At 34.3% G+C, this 19991-nt stretch overlaps 1 protein-coding gene across 3 annotated transcripts in view; it reads right to left on the reverse strand.

Moving 5' to 3' along the window:
* The window catches only part of DPY19L1 (dpy-19 like C-mannosyltransferase 1), a 97562-nt gene that overhangs the window by 30938 nt on the left and 46633 nt on the right, over positions 1–19991 (reverse strand). For all 3 annotated transcript variants that reach the window (XM_055314809.1, XM_055314808.1, XM_055314807.1), the window contains exons 8-11: positions 12410–12501; positions 10432–10531; positions 8197–8274; positions 1180–1266 (exon numbers count right to left, since the gene is read on the reverse strand). In XM_055314809.1, the coding sequence (XP_055170784.1) occupies positions 1180–1266; positions 8197–8274; positions 10432–10531; positions 12410–12501 (357 nt within the window). The remainder of the gene's footprint in view (positions 1–1179; positions 1267–8196; positions 8275–10431; positions 10532–12409; positions 12502–19991) is intronic.

Here is a 19991-nt window from a genome sequence, read left to right on the forward strand (position 1 = left end):
CATTAATCTCAAAGTACAACAGCCCAGTTAGTGATTTTTTTGTCATTGCTGAAAACTATGCATCCCTATATACTAATATCTGTGACTACGTATACTCAAACTAAACAACCTGAAAAGGGTAGCGGCCCAGACTGGAAAGAGGCATATTCTTGGGAAGTGAGATCTTAAATGTTACTTGTGAAAAGGGAAAAGGAATAGGAAGTTCCCAATTGGTTCACTGGTTCTAAGAATCAAGAAAGCCAAAATAATCTGGGTAACCTAAACAATTATTTAAGAAGCAGAAATCTATATATATATATTTATTTATCATAAAATATTTTATTTATTTATTTATTTATTTATTTATTTATTTATTTATTTATTTTAAGAAGCAGAATATATTTTACTTAAGACAAAACAACATACTTTTGTCTTCAGGAAAACAGCCTCATGCTAAAGCATGTGCACTTTAAATAAAGGAATAATTTATTTCCTCTTAATGTTCTTAACAGAACATTGTAATGGTGAATTAAATCTAATAATAAAGGCACACCCATCTCTGGAAGTCCTTAAATTTAGGAAGACTTCTATTTAGAAAGTCATCCTGCCAAAAGTGGCAGAAGGAATCAGATGACCTTTCACCGTTTGCTCTAATTCTAGAACATAGTCTCCGGATAATCTAAATCTGCTCTTTGCAGTGATGTAGCAAAATATAACTGAATCATCACCTGATTTAAACTATCTAAATATTTTACACAAATAGACATGACTGAAAAAACTAAAAGAGCCCAAGGCTCCTAGCTTCTGATCACAGTGAAACCAGGAGAGACTGCTGCGAGATGCCATGGGGAGGCAAGGGAGTCAGAGAGTGGAGCTCTAGGAGAAAAACTGCAAAGAGGGGAGTTAACACAATAAAGAAGGAAGCACACAACCTCTCTGAAATGAACCTGGACTAAGGTGACAGAAAAGACGAGTAAAGAGAAAGGGCAAAGTAGGGGTATAAGGCAAGATGCTGTTTCCAATACTAACGTTTGTGTTTCTTTCCTATTTGGGAAGGGAGCACTCTATCACATATACATGAATTCAGTAAAATACCTGAGATGATTCTTATCAAAAATCCCTCACGAATTTCAAGCCAGTGAGTAAAAAACTAGAGAACCATTAGTTTCAAAAATAGCCACATACTTAAGAGACACTTACCCAAATAATTACCAAAGAGGAAGCATAATAAGAAGTTAATAACATTGAGTTTCCAAACATCAAAACAAAACAAAGTGCAAGAGATATCTGGAAAAATCCAAGAAAAATATAATTAATGCACATCAAAAACACTGATTTTTATTCTGAAAATTGCACATGCCATGATGATGAAATGCAAACCATTCAAAAGAGGATACACCATGAAAACAGCCCACATTCTACCCCACATTTCAAAACCCAAAAGCTGCCACCATCAGTAGTTACTGTGCATCCTTCCACACATTCATGAATACAAATCTTAGTCTGTATTTTTTAAAAACCACAAATGGAAACTTGGCCCATAAGCTATGCTATTGTTTGCTTTTATTCTTTGTTTCAGAGAGCTTTTTATATGAATCCAAGCAAATCCAATTCATTTGGTAGCACCACTCTGGAGTCTTACCAAAGACTACTGTGAACAGGTAAGTACTTTCCAGTTTTATTTTGCTGTTATTTTGTGTTTCCTATTACAAACACTGTTATGATAAACATCCTTAGGTATGTATCTTATATACATGTCAAAACACTCATGAGATAAATTACTAGAAGTGGAATTGATGGATCAAGGGTATACACATTTTGAAACCTGAAAAAATATTGACAAATTGTCATAAGAAATATTGTACCAATTTACTCTCCCATCAGTAAGACATGAGAACTGCTGCTGCTACACACTTGTATCAATTTGTTAAAAAGTTTGACTATTTCACAAGAAAAAATGTTGCCTGGTTGTTTCACTTTTCCATTCTTTTAATACTTGGTAGGACACAGCATCTTCTCTTCTACTTGCTGTTTTTGTTGTGGGGCTGAACTGCTTATTCCTACTGCCCATTTTTCTATTGGGTTTTAATTATTTTCTTTAAGAGCTCTCTTTATATGTTATGAAAACATCACTCCTTATCAGGTAAATATGTTGTAAATATTTTTCTAAGTTCATTTTTATCTTTGTGGTGTTTCTGTATTATGATTATTTTCCCAATTTTTATGTTAGTGAAATCTATCATTTACTTCCATTAGGTCTTCCATTATTAGAAAAGCTTTTAAAAATAAAATAATCTGTATTTTCTTTTAGAAGTGCTATTTTTGATCCATATATTAGAATTTTCATCTGAATTTTAGGATCAGCTTAAGTTTCAAAGGCTGACTTTTTATTAGAACCACTTTATTCGATAATGTACATCATAGCATATTTAGAGTTCTGTCCACTATCGAATCTTTAGATCCAAAAATAACACATTATTTCCATTTCTTTAGGAGTCCCTTTACATTCATTACCAGAGTATAAAATTTTCTTCATATAGATGATCCTGCATATTAAATTTATTTTGAAGTATATTATTTCTGTTGCTTTTATATCAGGAGTCTTTCCTCATCACATTTTTCTGACTGCATATAGAAAAAATGTTAAAAGTATGCAGAAATGAATATACTCTTTCATTGTTTCTCATAATAATTAGTTTATTAATTTTGGTTTTTTAGGTATTCAAAATCACATCACCTGCAAATATTTCATCATCTTCCTTTATTTTTAAAAGTCTTGTTTTTTTAGTTCATGTATTAGTTAATATTCTTGCAACAAACTTAAGTAATAAGAGTGGCAGTAGGCATATTTGTCAAGCTTCTAGCATTAATGGGAATAGTTCTATTGATTCATCATTTTGTGTGATGCTATTAGCTTCTGAGTTGAAGTATATGCATATATTTAAAATTTCAATGAACTATCCATCAATTTTCATTTGATTAAAATCCTAAAATCAGAAATATCTACTGACTTCTATCAAATGCCTTTATAGTATCAAAGGAAATGATCAGATTTTTGATCTTTTTAAAATATACTGATGTGATAAATTATATTAATAAAATTTCTAATGCTGTCAAAATCATTCTTGTATTCCCAGGAATGAACTTTTCATGGTACATTATTCTCCTATACTTACTAAATGAGTAAGCCACTAAATTCTCAAAATTTTATGACAATAGCTTTTTCCCTTAAGTACTAAAATTTAAGAATAAACTTTCCCAATCAATTTTAGCAAAATTTAGTGGAATAACATCACTTTGAGTAAACAGATCCATAACCAAGAATTAGGTAAAGCAATGCCAAGGGTATTCAGGAAAAAACATAAGGCGGTATTTTTTTAAAAACGGGGTATTAAAGGTCTAGAGAAAGATTTGTGGTCCATTCTGACCTTAGCAGCCAGTCTGGTCACTTCCGTGCTCAAACCCTCCAAAGGCTTTGATTCTCAAGTTAAGGGAAAGCCAAAGCCTTTCACACACCTACAGACCCTTTAGGGCCTACCCCACTAATATCTGGGACCTCACTTCACATTACTCTTTCCCATCTCACTCCAATCCGGCTGTATCTTGCACATCCTAGGTCATACCAGGTACATTCACAAACTCAGAGCATTTATGCTTGCTGCTTCTCTTAACCCAGTGGCTGGCTACCTCAACTCCTTAGCTATCACCATGTAACTTCTCAGTGAGGCCTTGTCTTTGCACCCTTTTCAATTCTGACTTCCCCTACATACTCAGTAATTCCCACAATCCTTGTCTGTTTTATCTCCTCAGTAATACCTACTAACATTTAACGTAACTGTTTATCTTGTTTATCTTACATATTTGCTTTCTTTGTAAACTAGAATGTAAGCTCCATGTGGGAAGGGTTTTTTTTCTTCTTTTTACTGTTTTTATCACTGCTGTTTCCTTAGGACCTAGAAAATGTTCGACAAACAACTGGTTGTTAAAAAACATCAGTGAATTTAAATTTGAGGAAGAAAATTTGGAAGTCAATAAAGCAAAAAATTGAGAACTTAAAAGATACAGAATAAAGCAGAGATTATTACAAATTATTTAGTATTTGTGTCTTGAGTATCTGTATTTTAGTAGGCTATAAAAAATATGACAACCCTGTGAATGACTTATGTTGGCAAACTTTAAAACTTAAGATAGGGACAGTCCCTAGCAAAATTAAAATTACCAAAAATTACTCAGAAAAGTCTAAACTGTCCTATTACCATGAAACAAGTTAGATCAATAATTTAAAATTTGTCCACAAAGAAAACAACAGGCCCTAATTTAATAGGCAAGATCCACCAAACTTTCAGGGAATATTCTTTACAATCTTACACAAAATCCACCACAGAAAGAAGAGGTTAGGACACTTTACATTTCATCCACTCTATATACATATATCCTACCCTAATTCTATGGGGCTAAAATAAATCTGATCTCAGAATCAGTCTAGCAGAGTCAAAGGATTCTGGGAAAATGGCAGGAATCTGTCTCCTCACTGCACTGGCCAAACCTGTTTGCTGGAATTATTTGGGAACTTGGGAGCCTATCAAGACTTGCAACTCCCAGGAGAACTCTGATGAGAAACGGAGTTAACTGGAGTGACTTTCAGCTTTTATCTCAAAAGCAGCTGCCCATCCCTCACACACAAGCCCAGATGCAGACAGTACTGGGTGAGTTCACAAGTACAAGCAACAAAAGTAAAATAAACAAGTGGGACTATATCAACCTAAAAGATTTCTACACAGCAAAAGAAATGATCAATAGGAAGATGCAGCCTACACAAGGGGAGAAAATATTTGCAAGCCATCTAGCAGACTGTTAATATTCAAAATATATGGAGTAATTTTTATAACTCATTAGCCAAAAAGCAAACAAATCCCCATATAATCTGATTATAAATGGGCAGAGGACCTGAACAGACATTTTTCTAAGGAAAACATACCAATGGCCCACAGGCACAGGAAAAGGTGCTTAATAACATCAGTCATCATCAGGGAAATGTAAATCTAAACCACAATGAGATATCACCTCATACCTGTTAGAATGACTATTATAAAAAAGACAAGAGGTAAATGTTGAGGAGGATGGGGAGAAAGGGAACCCTTTTTCTCTGTTGGTGGGAATGTAAATTGGTATAGCCACTGTGGAAAACAGTATGGAGGTTACTTAAGAAATTAAAATTAGAACTACCATATGATCCAGCAGTTCCAAAGAAAATGAAAACAAGATTTCAAAGAGATATCTGCTCTCCTATATTCACTGCAGCATTATTCACAAGAATCAAGACATGTAAACAACCTAAATTTGCATTAACGAATAGATATTGAAATTGTGGTATGTGTGAATGTACACACACACACACACATATACATATATACACACAATGCAAAAATTATTCAGCCATAAAAAAGGAAATCATTCAACTTGCATCAACATGGGTAGAACCATGAGCTAAGTAAAATAATGCATTAAGAAAAAGACAAATGTTACATGATTCCACTTACATGAGGTACCTAGTACAGTTAAAATCATAAACATAGAAAGCAGAGTGGGGGTTTCCAGGAGCTGGGGCAAAGACAGGGAATAGGGAGTTATTGTTTAGTGGGTACAGAGGTTCTATTTCCCAAGATGAAAGGAGTTTGGGAGACGGTAGTGATGGGTGTAAAACACCATGAATATACTTAATACCACTGACATGTACACTTAAAAAAATAAGATAGTAAATGTTATGTTACTATATATTTTACCACAATAAAAAAATGGAAAAAAATCCTTTTTGGAAATAATTTTGCATCTTTTTCCTTTATGTAACTATAGGGATTTAGGAATTTGTAAAGTGATAATGGAAGAAGACATTCCACAGCAAGAAAATAGTTCCATAGTTAGTAAGTTAACATCACAAAACATATACCCTTCACCCAAGATAGGTCCTACTACAAACTAAACCTGTGTAATATTAGTGCTTTTATAACTGTAATTGAGTCAACACCCCACTCATAGTTGCCTATATGGCTGTGTGGCTGACTGACTCTAAATGCTAGCCAATTATTTTGACTTTTACTGCAATGAAGAAAAAAAGCTATATTAAACACTTGGGGAAAAAAAATAAGCCAGTGTAAAAAAAGGATAATTACTATCAAATCCTATTCACGAACAGAGATTTAAAAATCTTAACAAAACAACAGCAAAGTGAATCCAGCAATATATAAAAACTATGTTTAGCCCAGAAAAGCAAGGTTTTTAATGTAGAATATCAATTAATATAATTTACCACAGTAACATATTAGAAAAACACACAAGATCATATAGACAGATGCAGAAAAGCATTTGATGAAGCTTAGTTTTTATTAATTTCTTTTTAAAAATCTCAAAGCTTGAGGACATGTTAAAGGGACAAAGAAGTCACCTTACAGTAGTTGGCCAAATCAGGAACAAGTCAAGCATAAAAGCATAAAAATAAATAATGGAAACAGTGGAGGATATACTGCAGTGAATAAAACAGACGCCATTCTCTCTTGGACTTAAGAGAACTGATAGAAGATGTGAAAAGGAATGTCACAAAAACAGGGATATCACAAAAAAGGAAAACAAAGGGCCCATAAACAAAGTAAAATATCTTTGGCTTTACTGAGAATCAGAAAAAATGCAAATTAAGGCAATATGATGCCATTTTATACTCACCCAACAGACAAAATTAAAAAGGATGTACAAGAATATGAGCTATATATTATACATTACTGTTTGAGGTAGTCCAATCATTTATGTAAAACAATACAGGGTTAAATTAAAAAGTTGAACATGTATATAATTTACCACCTAGGAATTCTACTAGTAGGTAAAGACCCTAGAGAAATTAATATATATGCCTCAGGAGGTATATATGACAATCAATATATAGCATTACTCAGAAAAAAGAAGAGAAAAAAAAACTAAGCATCTTTCAACAAGAAAATGGACAAATAAATGGACAAATGGAAAATACAAAGCAAAGAAAATGTCTAAATTCCAATAACATCTAAATCTCAGAAACCCAAGTAAAAATTAAGTCTCAAAAAACAGGCACTATTTTTATAAACCTTAAAAACAATACTAATATTCAATAATAAAGATATATTATTTAGGAATACATATATGGTAAAGTCATAAAGAAAAGCAAGTTAATTATAATTTAAAAAGTCAGGACAGTGGTTATCTATCTCTAGGAAAAGTGCGAGGAATGTGTCCAGGGCACACAAAGGCTCCCAAGCAGTGACGGTTCTATTTTTCAGTTAGAGAGTGGGTTCATGTTTGTTCATTTTATAACTTTGTTATAACTTCCCTACACATATTGTAATAAAATTTTCTATGACAGCTATTAGAGAATAAAACATAATAGTGGCATATTATAATACCATCAAAATTATAGAAAAAGAAAACATTAAAATTGTAGAACTAATGACAAAGAAAAGACACACTTTTAAAGGATAAACATTTGTCAAAATCAACCATCTAGCCTTAAGGCCCTTTGTTCTAACTGTTCCACCCAGAATATTCTTCTCCATGACACATAATTAGTTAACTCCCTCTCTTCCCAAACTTTGCCACACTTTCCTCTTCTCAGTGAGACCTGCCCTAACCACCTCATTTGATATCTTAATCCCCCATCCCCCAACACTGGCACTGTTGATCTCCCTGGGGTATCATGACTTATTCTTTCCTTTATCACCTTCTAACATACTATATATAATTTGTCCATTTACTGTATCTATTATTTGTCCTCAATTCTCTTGTCTTCCTCCACTCTACCAAAACATGTTTAACATGTATGCTGGGATCTGTGTATTTCTCTTCTCTGGTATGACCCACATGGCTGGATAGTTGGTGCTCAGCAAATGACCATTCCACCTCATTTTAACAGAAGGCTCCTGGATAATACAACAGTCTGTGTTTCTCTTTCGTGAATTTTCTTTTACTTATATAGCAAGTCCAGCACAATCTCAAATCGGGTAACATGACCCTAATTAAAATTTTATTGGTGGCCTATTTAAAACATGGCCTTTAGTTATATCACAGTATTTGAATGACACTTGTTTTAGTTATGGAATCCTGTTACAACTAGTTTCAACCATGTGCAAAACAAATACTAATCAGGAGTTTGTTTTAAGGTCAAACTAAACGGAAAAAATAATTTTAAACCATTACCATGTGTATATAAATGATCTTCCGTAATTTGCATATATCAATGTATCCCACAACATATACTGCAAATAATGATGCAATCTGAAATTTAAAAAGAAGTTATATTACAAATAAAACTTACATATAATGAATAGCTATAAGAATGAAAAAAAGATTATTTTTATTGTTTTATCACATTGATTCATATTTATATTCAAAGGGAATTCTTTAGTCTCCCTCTTACCTGCCAAGTTATTATTGAATATAGTCAATATATTAATATAGCAAATATTGATTTTTTCTTCCATAAACAGCTTTCTTAATTAACCATTTGAATTACCTACTATGTGGATCATTCAAAACAATACTCATTTTAATCTCAACTTACTGCCAACATGTACAACTACAAAGTGCCTTGCCCAATCAAAAAACATGAAAATTTAATTATAACATATGACAATTAATACATAATTGGAAAGGTACATTAAACTCAAAAGTAATTATGTAATGCATGTGTGTGTAAAAATGCATTCAGTTCTGCTTATTAGTCACTCTACAAGAATCTCCATTAGTGTTCTTTCATTTATGTAAATATTCAGGTGTTTGTTGTCATCAAATCCATCAAATTTCAAATCAGAAGGAGTACTTTCACTACTTTTAACTTTTTTAAAGTTTTGAAGAAATCTGTGTAGTTGTTCACCAAGAATTCAAAGAGTACTGGACTTATTTAGGTGAATTGATTGATTAAATGATGATAATATACTTCTCCATAAAATATAGTTACTATGTCAAACAATGCCTCTCCTCCCTTCTTCCGGCAGAAAGCAACTCAGATGAAGTCCCCACAAACATGGCATAAATAAGCTACAAAGTAGCTGAATATTTAAACATATAACTTAAGTTTCACTCATTAAGTTTTTTATCTCCAAACATTCTACAACAAATTTTCCCATTAACAAGAAAAAGAAGATTTCCCTTTCCCCAGATTGATCCATGGGAAACAGTTCATTGCTTTAAGGATGAGACTCCTATGACACCGTCAGTATGAGGAAGTGTGCCTTGTTATTCGACAGAAAACCCTCACTCCATGCAACACCTTCCCCGGCTCACCCACCAAAAAGCAGGTCATCACCCCCAGCTGGAAGCAATGGGAACTCTCCCTTTCCACCCCAGGGCCAAGTAATACACACACAGCAGGCCTACGAGGGTATGATCTCTAAGGGGCGTCTTTCAGAGACCTTTTTAAACAGGGATATTTAAAATGTCACCAAGCTAAAAAAAAAAAACAAAAAACAAAAAACAAAAAAATAAAACAAAACAAAAAAAAAAGGAGTCTAAAAGATCAAAGAAAGAATTAAGTACAAATAATCTCTTTTTAAAAAGTACCGATAAAAGCAGCTAACCTTACTGACATCTTGCTAGGTACCAGCAATGTGTTAAATCTCATATACATTCCCTCATCTGATCCTAACCCAATAAAGCAGGTTCTTTTATTTTCTCTCTCTCTCACAAATGAGAAAACTGAAACTAAGCACAATTAAGCAGTTAGTCCAAGTTAAGCAGCTAGTGGACAGTTAGGACTCAAACCTAGATCTTACTTCATGTCTCTCAAGCAAGACATTTCCAAGATCACAAAGCAACTCTTACACTGCTTTATAGGAGTATGAATATGGCCAGCATAATGAGGAAACAGAAGTAGCTGGGAGTTGGGGTGAACACAGGAAGAGACCACATGATTTACTCCCTCTTTTACCAGGAAACTTCACCTTGCTTCATATACCTCCATTTAAAGGGAGAAGAAGGCAAGAATGCAGAGAAAAAAATGATAAATTACATATTGGTAGAGGAGTTATAGAACTAAAAACAGTTTATTTGTCCCAAGTTATTCCATGTGCATTTATCCTGTGGATAAGAATGTACAGCATTGTTCACAAAGGAAATATATTTAAGAGAAATACTTAAAATGATAGCACTAGTCCTCTTTTAAACACACTAACAATACTGAATAACAAAGTATTCTTATTGATTTGAATTCAATAAATGCATTCCATTAGTAAGCAAATAATTAACACTCACTAATAAATAACCTTACATAAATCTTACGTATTTCCCTATCCTGAACTCTCTTTAGAAGTACTAACTAAAAAACATTTTAGGACTTAGAATCATATAATCTCTCAGTTCTATAATTTTATACAAATTAGTTCACATAATCAAACAAATTAAGCATAATTCAGCTTAAAAATATAAGCCCCTTACCTGAGTAAGAAGTACAAACTGAGCAAACTGCCATGGAAGCATGAAAAAGACATTGGAAATGCAGAGTGCAATCAAGCTTCCTCTATAAAGTTTTGTAGCCCTTGGGAAGAGAAAATAAATATGAGTAAGTTTTACCACACGGTAGTATAGCATGGGCCCAAACTACTGCAAATTAGAATCTCTAAACATGATCTGGTTGTAACATAAACCAGACATAAAATGAACCAATGGGTTAGAAATTATACTTCCTGACGCTCAAATACCACTTTCCATGAAAAGTAAATACCCATTACTACTGTAAAACCAAAGCTTGCCAGAGACAGAAAGGGCAGCTGGGTCAGTATATCCATGGAATTTTTTTTAAACTACATTTCGGTGAATTCATAATCAAACATATTTAATGCTGCATCCAATAGCGTTATTTGCAGAGACAGAGGGTGTCTATAAAAAAGCAGAGAAAGCAGTATATTCTAAGTGCTAAGTATTTTGCCGGCAAGGGGAATTCAGATTACGGCTGAGCAGAGGGCGACTCTGTGGAGGATGAGAGGCAACGGCAGGTCCTGCACAGGGAGGTCACAGGAAAGAGAAGAGGTGGCAAAAGCAGGGGGACAATCTGGAACCACCTTTAGAGGTTTTGCTTTGGTCCTGACTTGTAATTTAGGGGATTCTGAGGAATGTGAGTTAATTTTACCTTCATGCTAGTTTTAAGAAGTACTTTTCTCCTAAATCGTCAGGCTAATATGAAGCCCCCAACATGTCTAACACCTTCCCAAAGGGAAGTGCATACATGATGTATGGAGGTTGCAAGGAATGCATCTTAAAGAAATCCTCCTCAGGATAAACCTACCTGGGGCACTAACCCCACCAAGAGGTACCTTTCTTTACTTCCTTAAGTGTCCCTTTTCCAAAGACCTCCTCCTTTGCTATTCTAATCCAATTATTTCTATCATGCCCATGAATTAAGTATTTTTAAATCCAGGTAACTTATTTGTGAGGTATGAAATCAACTTATTAGATAAAAACCTGCAATTTTTAATGGAGTGAATACATTCCCCCATTCAGAGAGAGGCCTGTCTAGAAATCGTACTTAAGAGACAAGGCCACCTAACGGCTCTAGTCATGCTGAGGTGTCACAGGGGAAACAGATCGTCCAAAGGATTTGGCGTAACAGATTTCAACCAGGTTCTCCTGAATTCTGCAGATCATTAAAAGGAGTTCTTAGTCTGAGCCATCTTCAGATTTTCATTGTTTTGCTCTATTTTTTTCCATAGTCCCCATTTTCTCTTTCTTTACCCTCTGAATCAAGGTAGCATCTATCCAAACTCAATATTTGTCAACAGAAAGGAGAGAGAACTGTTCCTGGTCCTATTCTCTTCCTCTCATATGGTGCTTGAATCTCTGTGAGGTCTCTCTAGCTTAGGAGCCCAATCCAATCCGCAATTCTCAGCAGGAATTCCCCTAGTAGATCTCCAGTCTACTGGGCGGTTTCTTTCTACACCTACGATCTGATGCTCAAGGATACTAAGCAAATATAGGAAGAATTACACATGTTCACGTAGCTGACCACAACTATTCTACAAACTGTCCTTTCCTCTGAAGGACGATATCTCACAGGTTACACTCTGTTGCCATCTGTTTCCCCCTCCCTCTCGCCTACTTTTGGGAAGCTGTGGTGGTGGCCTAGAATGACTTGGGGAAGTGGAGATGGTGAAGTAAAAGCACATTTGCTGCTCCTCGAGCAGCTCTGTGGGCCATTAAGAAAAAAAGGAAGAAGACTAGAATGCAGATGAAGGAAATGTTTTTGGTAGTAAATATTTTGAAGTTACACGCTTAAAATAACCATGAATTCAACCTAGCAACACCATTGTAAGTTTTTCATTACATTGACTCTTTTTATTATGGAAGCTTAAAAAATCCTAGCTTAAGTTACTCAGTGCAAAATCCACACACAGGAGACCTAAGGATAAGTCAAAGTTACCTGAGAATATGAGTCACAAGCAACATCTGAAGGACGAGGAATGGATAGGAGAAGCTTTCGCGGAGAGGTGGGGTCCACATCACACGAGTGCACTGAAAACAAAATTCATCGCGTATGGTCTATTTGCTAAATGTGTTAAGGACATAATAATCGAAGGCAACTACTCATACACACAAAAAAGTTTTTTCACACATAATTTAAATGGTAAGTTGGAAAAAAAGCTGTTAGGTTTTCCACCAACAGCAAAACCGCAAAGTGAGAAGGAAACATTATTGAGAGGAAGACACACACAGCAGAAAATCTTGTGAAATATTAACATGAATTGTCAACACCAAATACCAAAAAACTTCAACTAAAGCCTAAAAGGAAGGTACGGAAAGTACCAGCAAGAAAATGCTCTCCCAAAATCGAAAACATTTCACTTGAATTTGTTGTATAAGCCAGTCTAGTTTGTCTCCTTCCACTTGAATTTCAGCAAAACTATCCATAACCAATACTTCAAAACTCTTTGTAGTCATCAATGTTAAAATTTCTATTCACAAAGCTGCTAAAAAAAAAAAAAGTGCTCCTCCATTTCTGTTTTTATTTCGTCTTTCCCCAAGCTACCCTCGTCTGCCAAAATTTAAAAGTGGCAGAGGGGATCAAATAAAAAAAATAACAAAAGTGCTAAAATGTCATGTACCAACTCTACTGAAGAACTCGTTTTGACCTTAACATTCCATCTCATTCTTTCTCTCCCTCACCCTCTGCATCTACCTCCACTCACATGCACTCTAAAATAAATAAAATCTTTTAAAAAAAAAAAGTTCGATCCCAATTTTAGTATTCTATCATTTTTTTCTGCATCTATACTAAATAATAAGTCTATCTTTCAATTAAAGGAACACTGCATTGGATGAAATATAAAGTGAGATATTACTATTACTAAGCTAGTCACATTAGAAGAAATCATTACATCTTTTAAGTCAAGCAATTAAAGACTATATGGAATTACAAAGACCACAGTGGAAATAAGCACTTCCTTTATTTTAGCTCTACCTCAGACTATTAGATTTTTCTACTATTGCTCTAGGAAGTTTGATCCAATTTCCTTTTTAAACTAAAATTCACTATCCCTGATGAAATTTAACATAGATATCTATTTATAAGTGAGCTATACACACAAGAAAATTCTGAAAAGATTGAAAAAGTCTTTTTTAAATGCATATTTGTTGTTACTGGAATACAATTCTAAAAATCTGTTTACTAAATTAACTAGAAATTTCAGTATGATAGTGGAGATATATAAACACAATTTATAAAGCTATTGATTCCTATGCAAAAACCAAGAAGAACATATTTAAACTATATATTGAGAATTTTCTTCATATAGACTGTTCACTCACATTTATTTTGTTACCCAAATCAACTATGTTGCCATCTCTTAGAAACTTGCTTCTTTTAATAGCTGAAGTCACTCAATTCTCTAAAACTCAATTAATGTCCTTTGTAAAGTAGCATGAGAAGGACAAATTACAGAATTGAAACCAAGAACAAGGTCTTCTGCCTCTACAATGTTGAGTGAATGAATGCAAATATATGTGAAAGTGCTTCTTATTGTTTCAATAACACAACGTGCTTTACTAGATCTACAAACATAATTGTTGGCTCAGATGACCCCATGTAACTTGAAAACAGTATACAGATTTGCTTTAATCATACTTTAAGTTTCAACAAATAATTTTCTTTAATTATAATACAGTTCTCAATATAAATTGACAGGTCAAAATGCCAATGCCTTCTAAAGGCATATTCTTGAAATTTAGGAATTAAAGAAGGGAATAAATGTGTGAATCCTTCACAAAGGGTTACACGACTATATGAAACAGACAAAATACAAGACGTTCCTGAAGTGTGAAAATGAACACAATGAAAATCTCACTGTTTATTTAAACTGCCCTCTTACAGTATGCAATTTTTACCACACATTTCAGAGCAATGAATAATGCTGCAGCATAATACTGCCTGGGTACTGACGAGAACAAGCTCCTATTTTTCACTTAGGAAAGCCAGATTTACTCCAGAATCAAAAAGTCAAGGAATTTCAGCAATAAGTAGCTTCATTTGTCAAGCTCTACTTTCAAATAGCTCACCTACACTATTAGAAATCTATCATAATCTAATATACTTCTCTTCATAATCTAAAACTAAATAGGAGTACAACTAACTCCTGAATTATAAATTATAGTTAATAACAAACAGATCACGATTAAGGTTAGGCCCAAGAGTTTTGACTAGAGCTGATATTTGTAGGGTCAGTCATAAATTGTTGTTGGTATAATGTTTAGGTTTAAAACAAATTATCCCACTTCTGAATGCTACACAGCCTTATTAGTTATAATACTGCTTTATATAACTTAATGTTAATTATAATATTGTGTTAGACCTTGCACTTAAAAATGCTTTCAAAAAAGATTTGTGGCCACCATGGGTTTGGCTACTCCTCTGCAGAGAATGGTATAAGTATAAAAATTTTATTATCCAGATGCTAACCATAAAAAAGCTAGGTGTAACAGCCATAGTTTGACCATCTCCTACTTGATGTTACTTAGGGTAGTCCCACTGTTTACACAGACCTTTAGCTTGGTGTGGGCTTTGTGGGGCTGATGGGTGTTGTACCCTGATAATAAGTCAGATAGCTTTCTTGGAGTTTTTGTCTCTTTTTGTACCATGTACTGATATGCTGCCCAATTAACCAGTCAGTCACATACATCAATTGAACTTATAACACAATTTTGGCTCAATAAGAATTAATACTGCAGTAATATATGACTGCTATTATGTTCTATCTTTACAAAGAATTTCTGCCAAGTCTATGAAAAGAAACACATCTTTTTTTGTCTCTGGACTCTCAGAATATCAGTATATCCTATTTTAAATATATGTAAAACTTCTGCAAACAGTAAACTCTGTTGGAAAAGCATTTGAATTACATTTTCATGCCTCTATCTATTGTTACAATGACTCAAACTTGACCATTTCCTACTCATTCAAAATAGAAAATACATCTGACAAAATGCTATCAATATCATCTCCTTTACCTTGTGATTGCAAACTACACCTCACAATGTTATCAAGAATCAGAACTATCTATAGTATGAAAGTATTAGTCAAGACACAAAGGCAGTATAAGCTACAACAAATTATTTTAATTGTATTATCAATACAATTAAGGAAAAATAATTCAAGTAACTTTTGAACTATTTAATTTTTGAACTGTGACTAGAATATACTCAGAAGAATAATGTTGAATATACTCTTAGAAGAAAAAGAATTGCAAAGAAATCTCAAGCCTTACTTAGTAAATTTGTTGTTGGTAGCAGGATTAGTGTACCAATTTAGAAACTATTTTGTGTGTATTCTAAAATGAAACAAATAAGTAAATTCATTTAAATCGGGGTGAGGAGAAATATGAAAATATGGGGAGGCAAAAAAGAACTCTATGATAACTATTGGAGGAATCAGTATAAATTAATGATTTTTTAAAAGTATATTTACTGGCTTTCTGCTGAAAGGACCTAAAAGGAAGTACACCCAAGTACCAAGGGGTACACCAAGGACCTCTTTGTGGTCTCTAAATACCATTTCCAAGGGTCCAAGGTTCCTTGGAAAACAGTGCATTACACATCTGGAGGCAAGAAAGTGTAAGGCAATCCTGAAACATCTTTTTGATTTTTCCTCAAGAAAAAGTGTTCAAAGACTGATGGAGACATATCAAAGGCACAGAACAGTACCCAAAAAATCCATAAAATACTAAAGAATTAATCTAACATAAATATATTTCATCATGTCTACAACTCAGTTTTAATGGGTTAGAAAAATGTCTGTGGTGTGTAGGAGTGTGTATAAAAGAGAGAATACACAAATGTGGGAAAATATTAAAACTGGCCAAAGAAAGTGAATCTGGAACTTTTGTGTAGACTTTTAATTTTTCAAAGTAAAAAGCTAGAAAAAAAATACAGAAATGTGTACTTTTGTGGTACTGCCTTTTTAGGACAAAAATTATAATGGAATTAGATATAGCCCAAAAGAAGATATAGAACATCTGTTGGCTCTACGTTCACACCTGGTAACAACTGCATAATTTAGGTATGGACCTGCCACAAACAGTCTTTGCTGGTACCAGATATAATACAGATAGACTTTTAACAACATACACGGGAATCTGGAAAAGTCAAAACACAAAAATAAATCTTTTTGATAACATCCCCCTCCTCTACCAACCCTGAACACCCCCCACCCCCACCCCCAACACACACACGAATTTGGCAGAATAAGCAGTAGTGGGGGAGAGCCAGAAACCAGAGATATCTCACAATCTCCCACACTCCTCAGCTTCCAGAAACTTGCTGAAGATGAATCCAGAGATGGATGGAAACTCACTAAAAAGCTGAAAACTATCCCCGTCTCAATTCAAATGCTGGTTAATATCAAAGAGCTAATACCAGGGCTGAGTGTCTAGGAAGCTGGAGACTGAGCCAAAGAGCAGAGATCTCCTTAATTCAAACTGGAAGTAAAGTAAAACAATGAAAACTGCAACCCTGTCCAGCTAAAGCAGGACTCACGATGAGATCCAAATGCTCAGCCCCTCACCTTCCATTGTAACACAGGAAAAAATGTTCCTTCTCTGAGAAAAAGAAAAAAGCAAGTGAAAGCAATTATTTACTTCCAGTTTTATTATTTTTTATACATGTCTTACATAAAATAGAAAGCTATGAGACATTAAAACCCACAATCAAGAGTAAATTCTAGCCAACAGAACTAAATTCTTAGATAATGTATATGTTGGAATTAACAGACAAGGACTTTAAAATAACTATAATAATTAGGTTTAAAATGTACAGAAAAAGAATAGGTGAACAGATGGGAATTTTCTACAGAGAAATGGAAGCTCTAGAAAAAAACAAATTCTAAAATCGAAATTTGTATCTTAAATGAAAAATTCATTGGACTGAGTAGCAGACTGAACGTATTAGAATTAAGTATCAGTGAACTCAGGGATATGGCAAGAGAAAATACCCAAATAGAGACAAAGATCAAAAAAAAAAAAAAAAGGAAGGAGTATCAAAGCCCAAAAGGACAACATCCAAAACTGAACACACATGGAATGAGAATCCTCAAAAAAGAGAGACAATGGGAAAAACAAAATATTTGAAGACAAGATGCTGGCTAAAAATTTTCCAAAACTGATAAAAAAAAAAAATCAACCCATAGAAAAAAGATGTTCAATGAGCCTGTTAAACAGGGCATGTACTAAGAAGACCACATCTAAATTTATTACCATCAAACCAAATATAAAAAGAAAGTCTTCAAACCACCAGAGAAGACACATTACATGCAGAGTAACAATAAGAATGGTAACTGACTTCTCATCAAACAATGGAAACCAGAAGACAATAGAATGACATTCTTATCAAATGGAAACCAGAAGACAATAGAATGACATTTAAAGTGCTGAAAGGTAAAGCTACCAACCTAGAATTCTCATCCAGCAAAAATACACTTCAAAAAAGAAAGGCAACATACAGACATTTTTAGACAGGGAAAAGCTAAGAGACCTTGCTGGCAGCAGATCTTGACCACAGCACTAAAGTTCTTAAGACCGAAGATAAATTATACCAGATGGAAACCCAGACCTGTAGGATGAAAAATATCACTGACACCCAAACACAGGTGTCCAGATGTGAAGGATGACTAGGTGGTAAAAAGGAGGGAAGTATGAGGGGAATAGGAAACAGTAAGTATAAAAGCCCTGAGGAAGGAAAAGGAGTGGTTCTTTCTGGGAACTAGAGAAGGAAGGACAGTGGAATTGAAACTTAGAAAAGAGCCTGTTGGGCAGCCCAGGTGGATCAGCAGTTTAGCCCTGCCTTCATCCCAGGGTGTGATCCTGGAGACCTGAAATCAAGTCCCATGTCAGTCAGGCTCCCTGCATGAAGCCTGCTTCTCCCTCTGCCTGTGTCTGTTCCTGTGTGTGTGTGTGTGTGTGTGTGTGTGTGTGTGTGTGTGTCATGAATAAATAAATAAAATCTTTTTAAAATTTTTTTGAAAAAAAAGAAAGAAAAGAAAACGTCCTGGACAATGGTGAGAGCCAGCAGGGCTCAGGTCACAAAGGGAGCTGTAGGCTCTTCTACTCCATTAATAGGCAGTTTTCAAATCTAAGCAATAGACACATTCCTATCTAAGATCAGCACAATCTTTTTTTTTGGGGGGGGGGGACTTTTGGAGTTTATGCAAGTTTAATATAAATTCACAAATCCAAAGTACACCTCTCAATAGCCTTAATAAATAATACAACTTGCACTCATACTATTTTCCAAATTAATGTAAAAAATAAATTAAGCCACATCTATTTTCCAAATTAATGTAAAAAATAAGTTAGGCCACATCACTCTTCTACATGTAACCTTCCAGTGGCCTTTCCACCTCTCCAAATGAACTGTACAATGACCAACAAGGACTACAGAAATGGCTCCTTCCACAACCCACCTCCCACTTTTAACCTGCCTCATCCCTTCCACTTTCTGCTCCTGTCACAATGGGGAGCTCTTGCTACTCCCCCAAATAAGCCAATATTCTCCCATGGTAGGTAGATGGTAGAAGATGGTCCCACCTTCACAGGATTATCCACAAGGACAGGGATCTTAGTTTTACTGAGTTAACAGCATATCCTCAGCATCTACAAGTACCCTGCAATCAGCCCTCTGTATACACTGTTTTAATCCAGCCAAATAAAAGGAAGACCCAGAATAAAATGTCCTGGCCAAAGGTTACCCTCACAAGAAAAGGAAGAAAGAAAGGAAGGAAAGGGCAGAGGGAAAAAGAAAAAGGAATAGAGAAAGAGAAAGAGAAGAAAAAAAGTTTCACAAATTAGCAAGGAAAGATCTCTGTACTTTTGACTTGTAAAAGATAAACTGGTGTTATCACTGAAATTCTGCTCCCCTATCTGAATTATCTGTGTTGAGAGAAGTTTGGAGAGATTCATGGTTAATCAGGAAACCTAGAATTCTGTCCCTGCTTCACAACCCTGAGCCAAACACTTAACCTTTTAGTGCTTCCAATTATTATGCAAACTGGAATATTATTATTTACTACTTATCTACCATACAAGAACATTCAACCGATTAATGAGGCTGTTTTCCAAACCTTACATAAATAACATAACTATGTCAATAATTAATTAGGAACATGTACATTTATAATTTCATTATCTTAGTTCAGTTCAAAAATCTTTAAGAAACTAGTATGGGTCAGAAATAGGTTATGGGTAATAAAAAAAAAAAGGTTAATTAGATATGCCTCGATAGCAAATCCTTCATATACTACTCTGAATTACTTACTTTGGTTCCAAAAAAAAAAAGGATTTTCTTCCCCATATGTGCCTATCTTTTTATCTGTGAGCATGTGAGCATGTTTTATATAAAACACCATCAGTCGTGCTTGGTAATAACTTATAAAATCTCACCATGAAAATGTTAAACAAACTTATTTCACATATAATGAATTTTTTAACAGTCAAAAATTAAAGAAAAATATTATATTTCAT

Source organism: Nyctereutes procyonoides, unplaced genomic scaffold (assembly GCF_905146905.1).
Source record: "Nyctereutes procyonoides isolate TBG_1078 unplaced genomic scaffold, NYPRO_anot_genome, whole genome shotgun sequence".
NCBI lineage: Eukaryota > Metazoa > Chordata > Mammalia > Carnivora > Canidae > Nyctereutes > Nyctereutes procyonoides.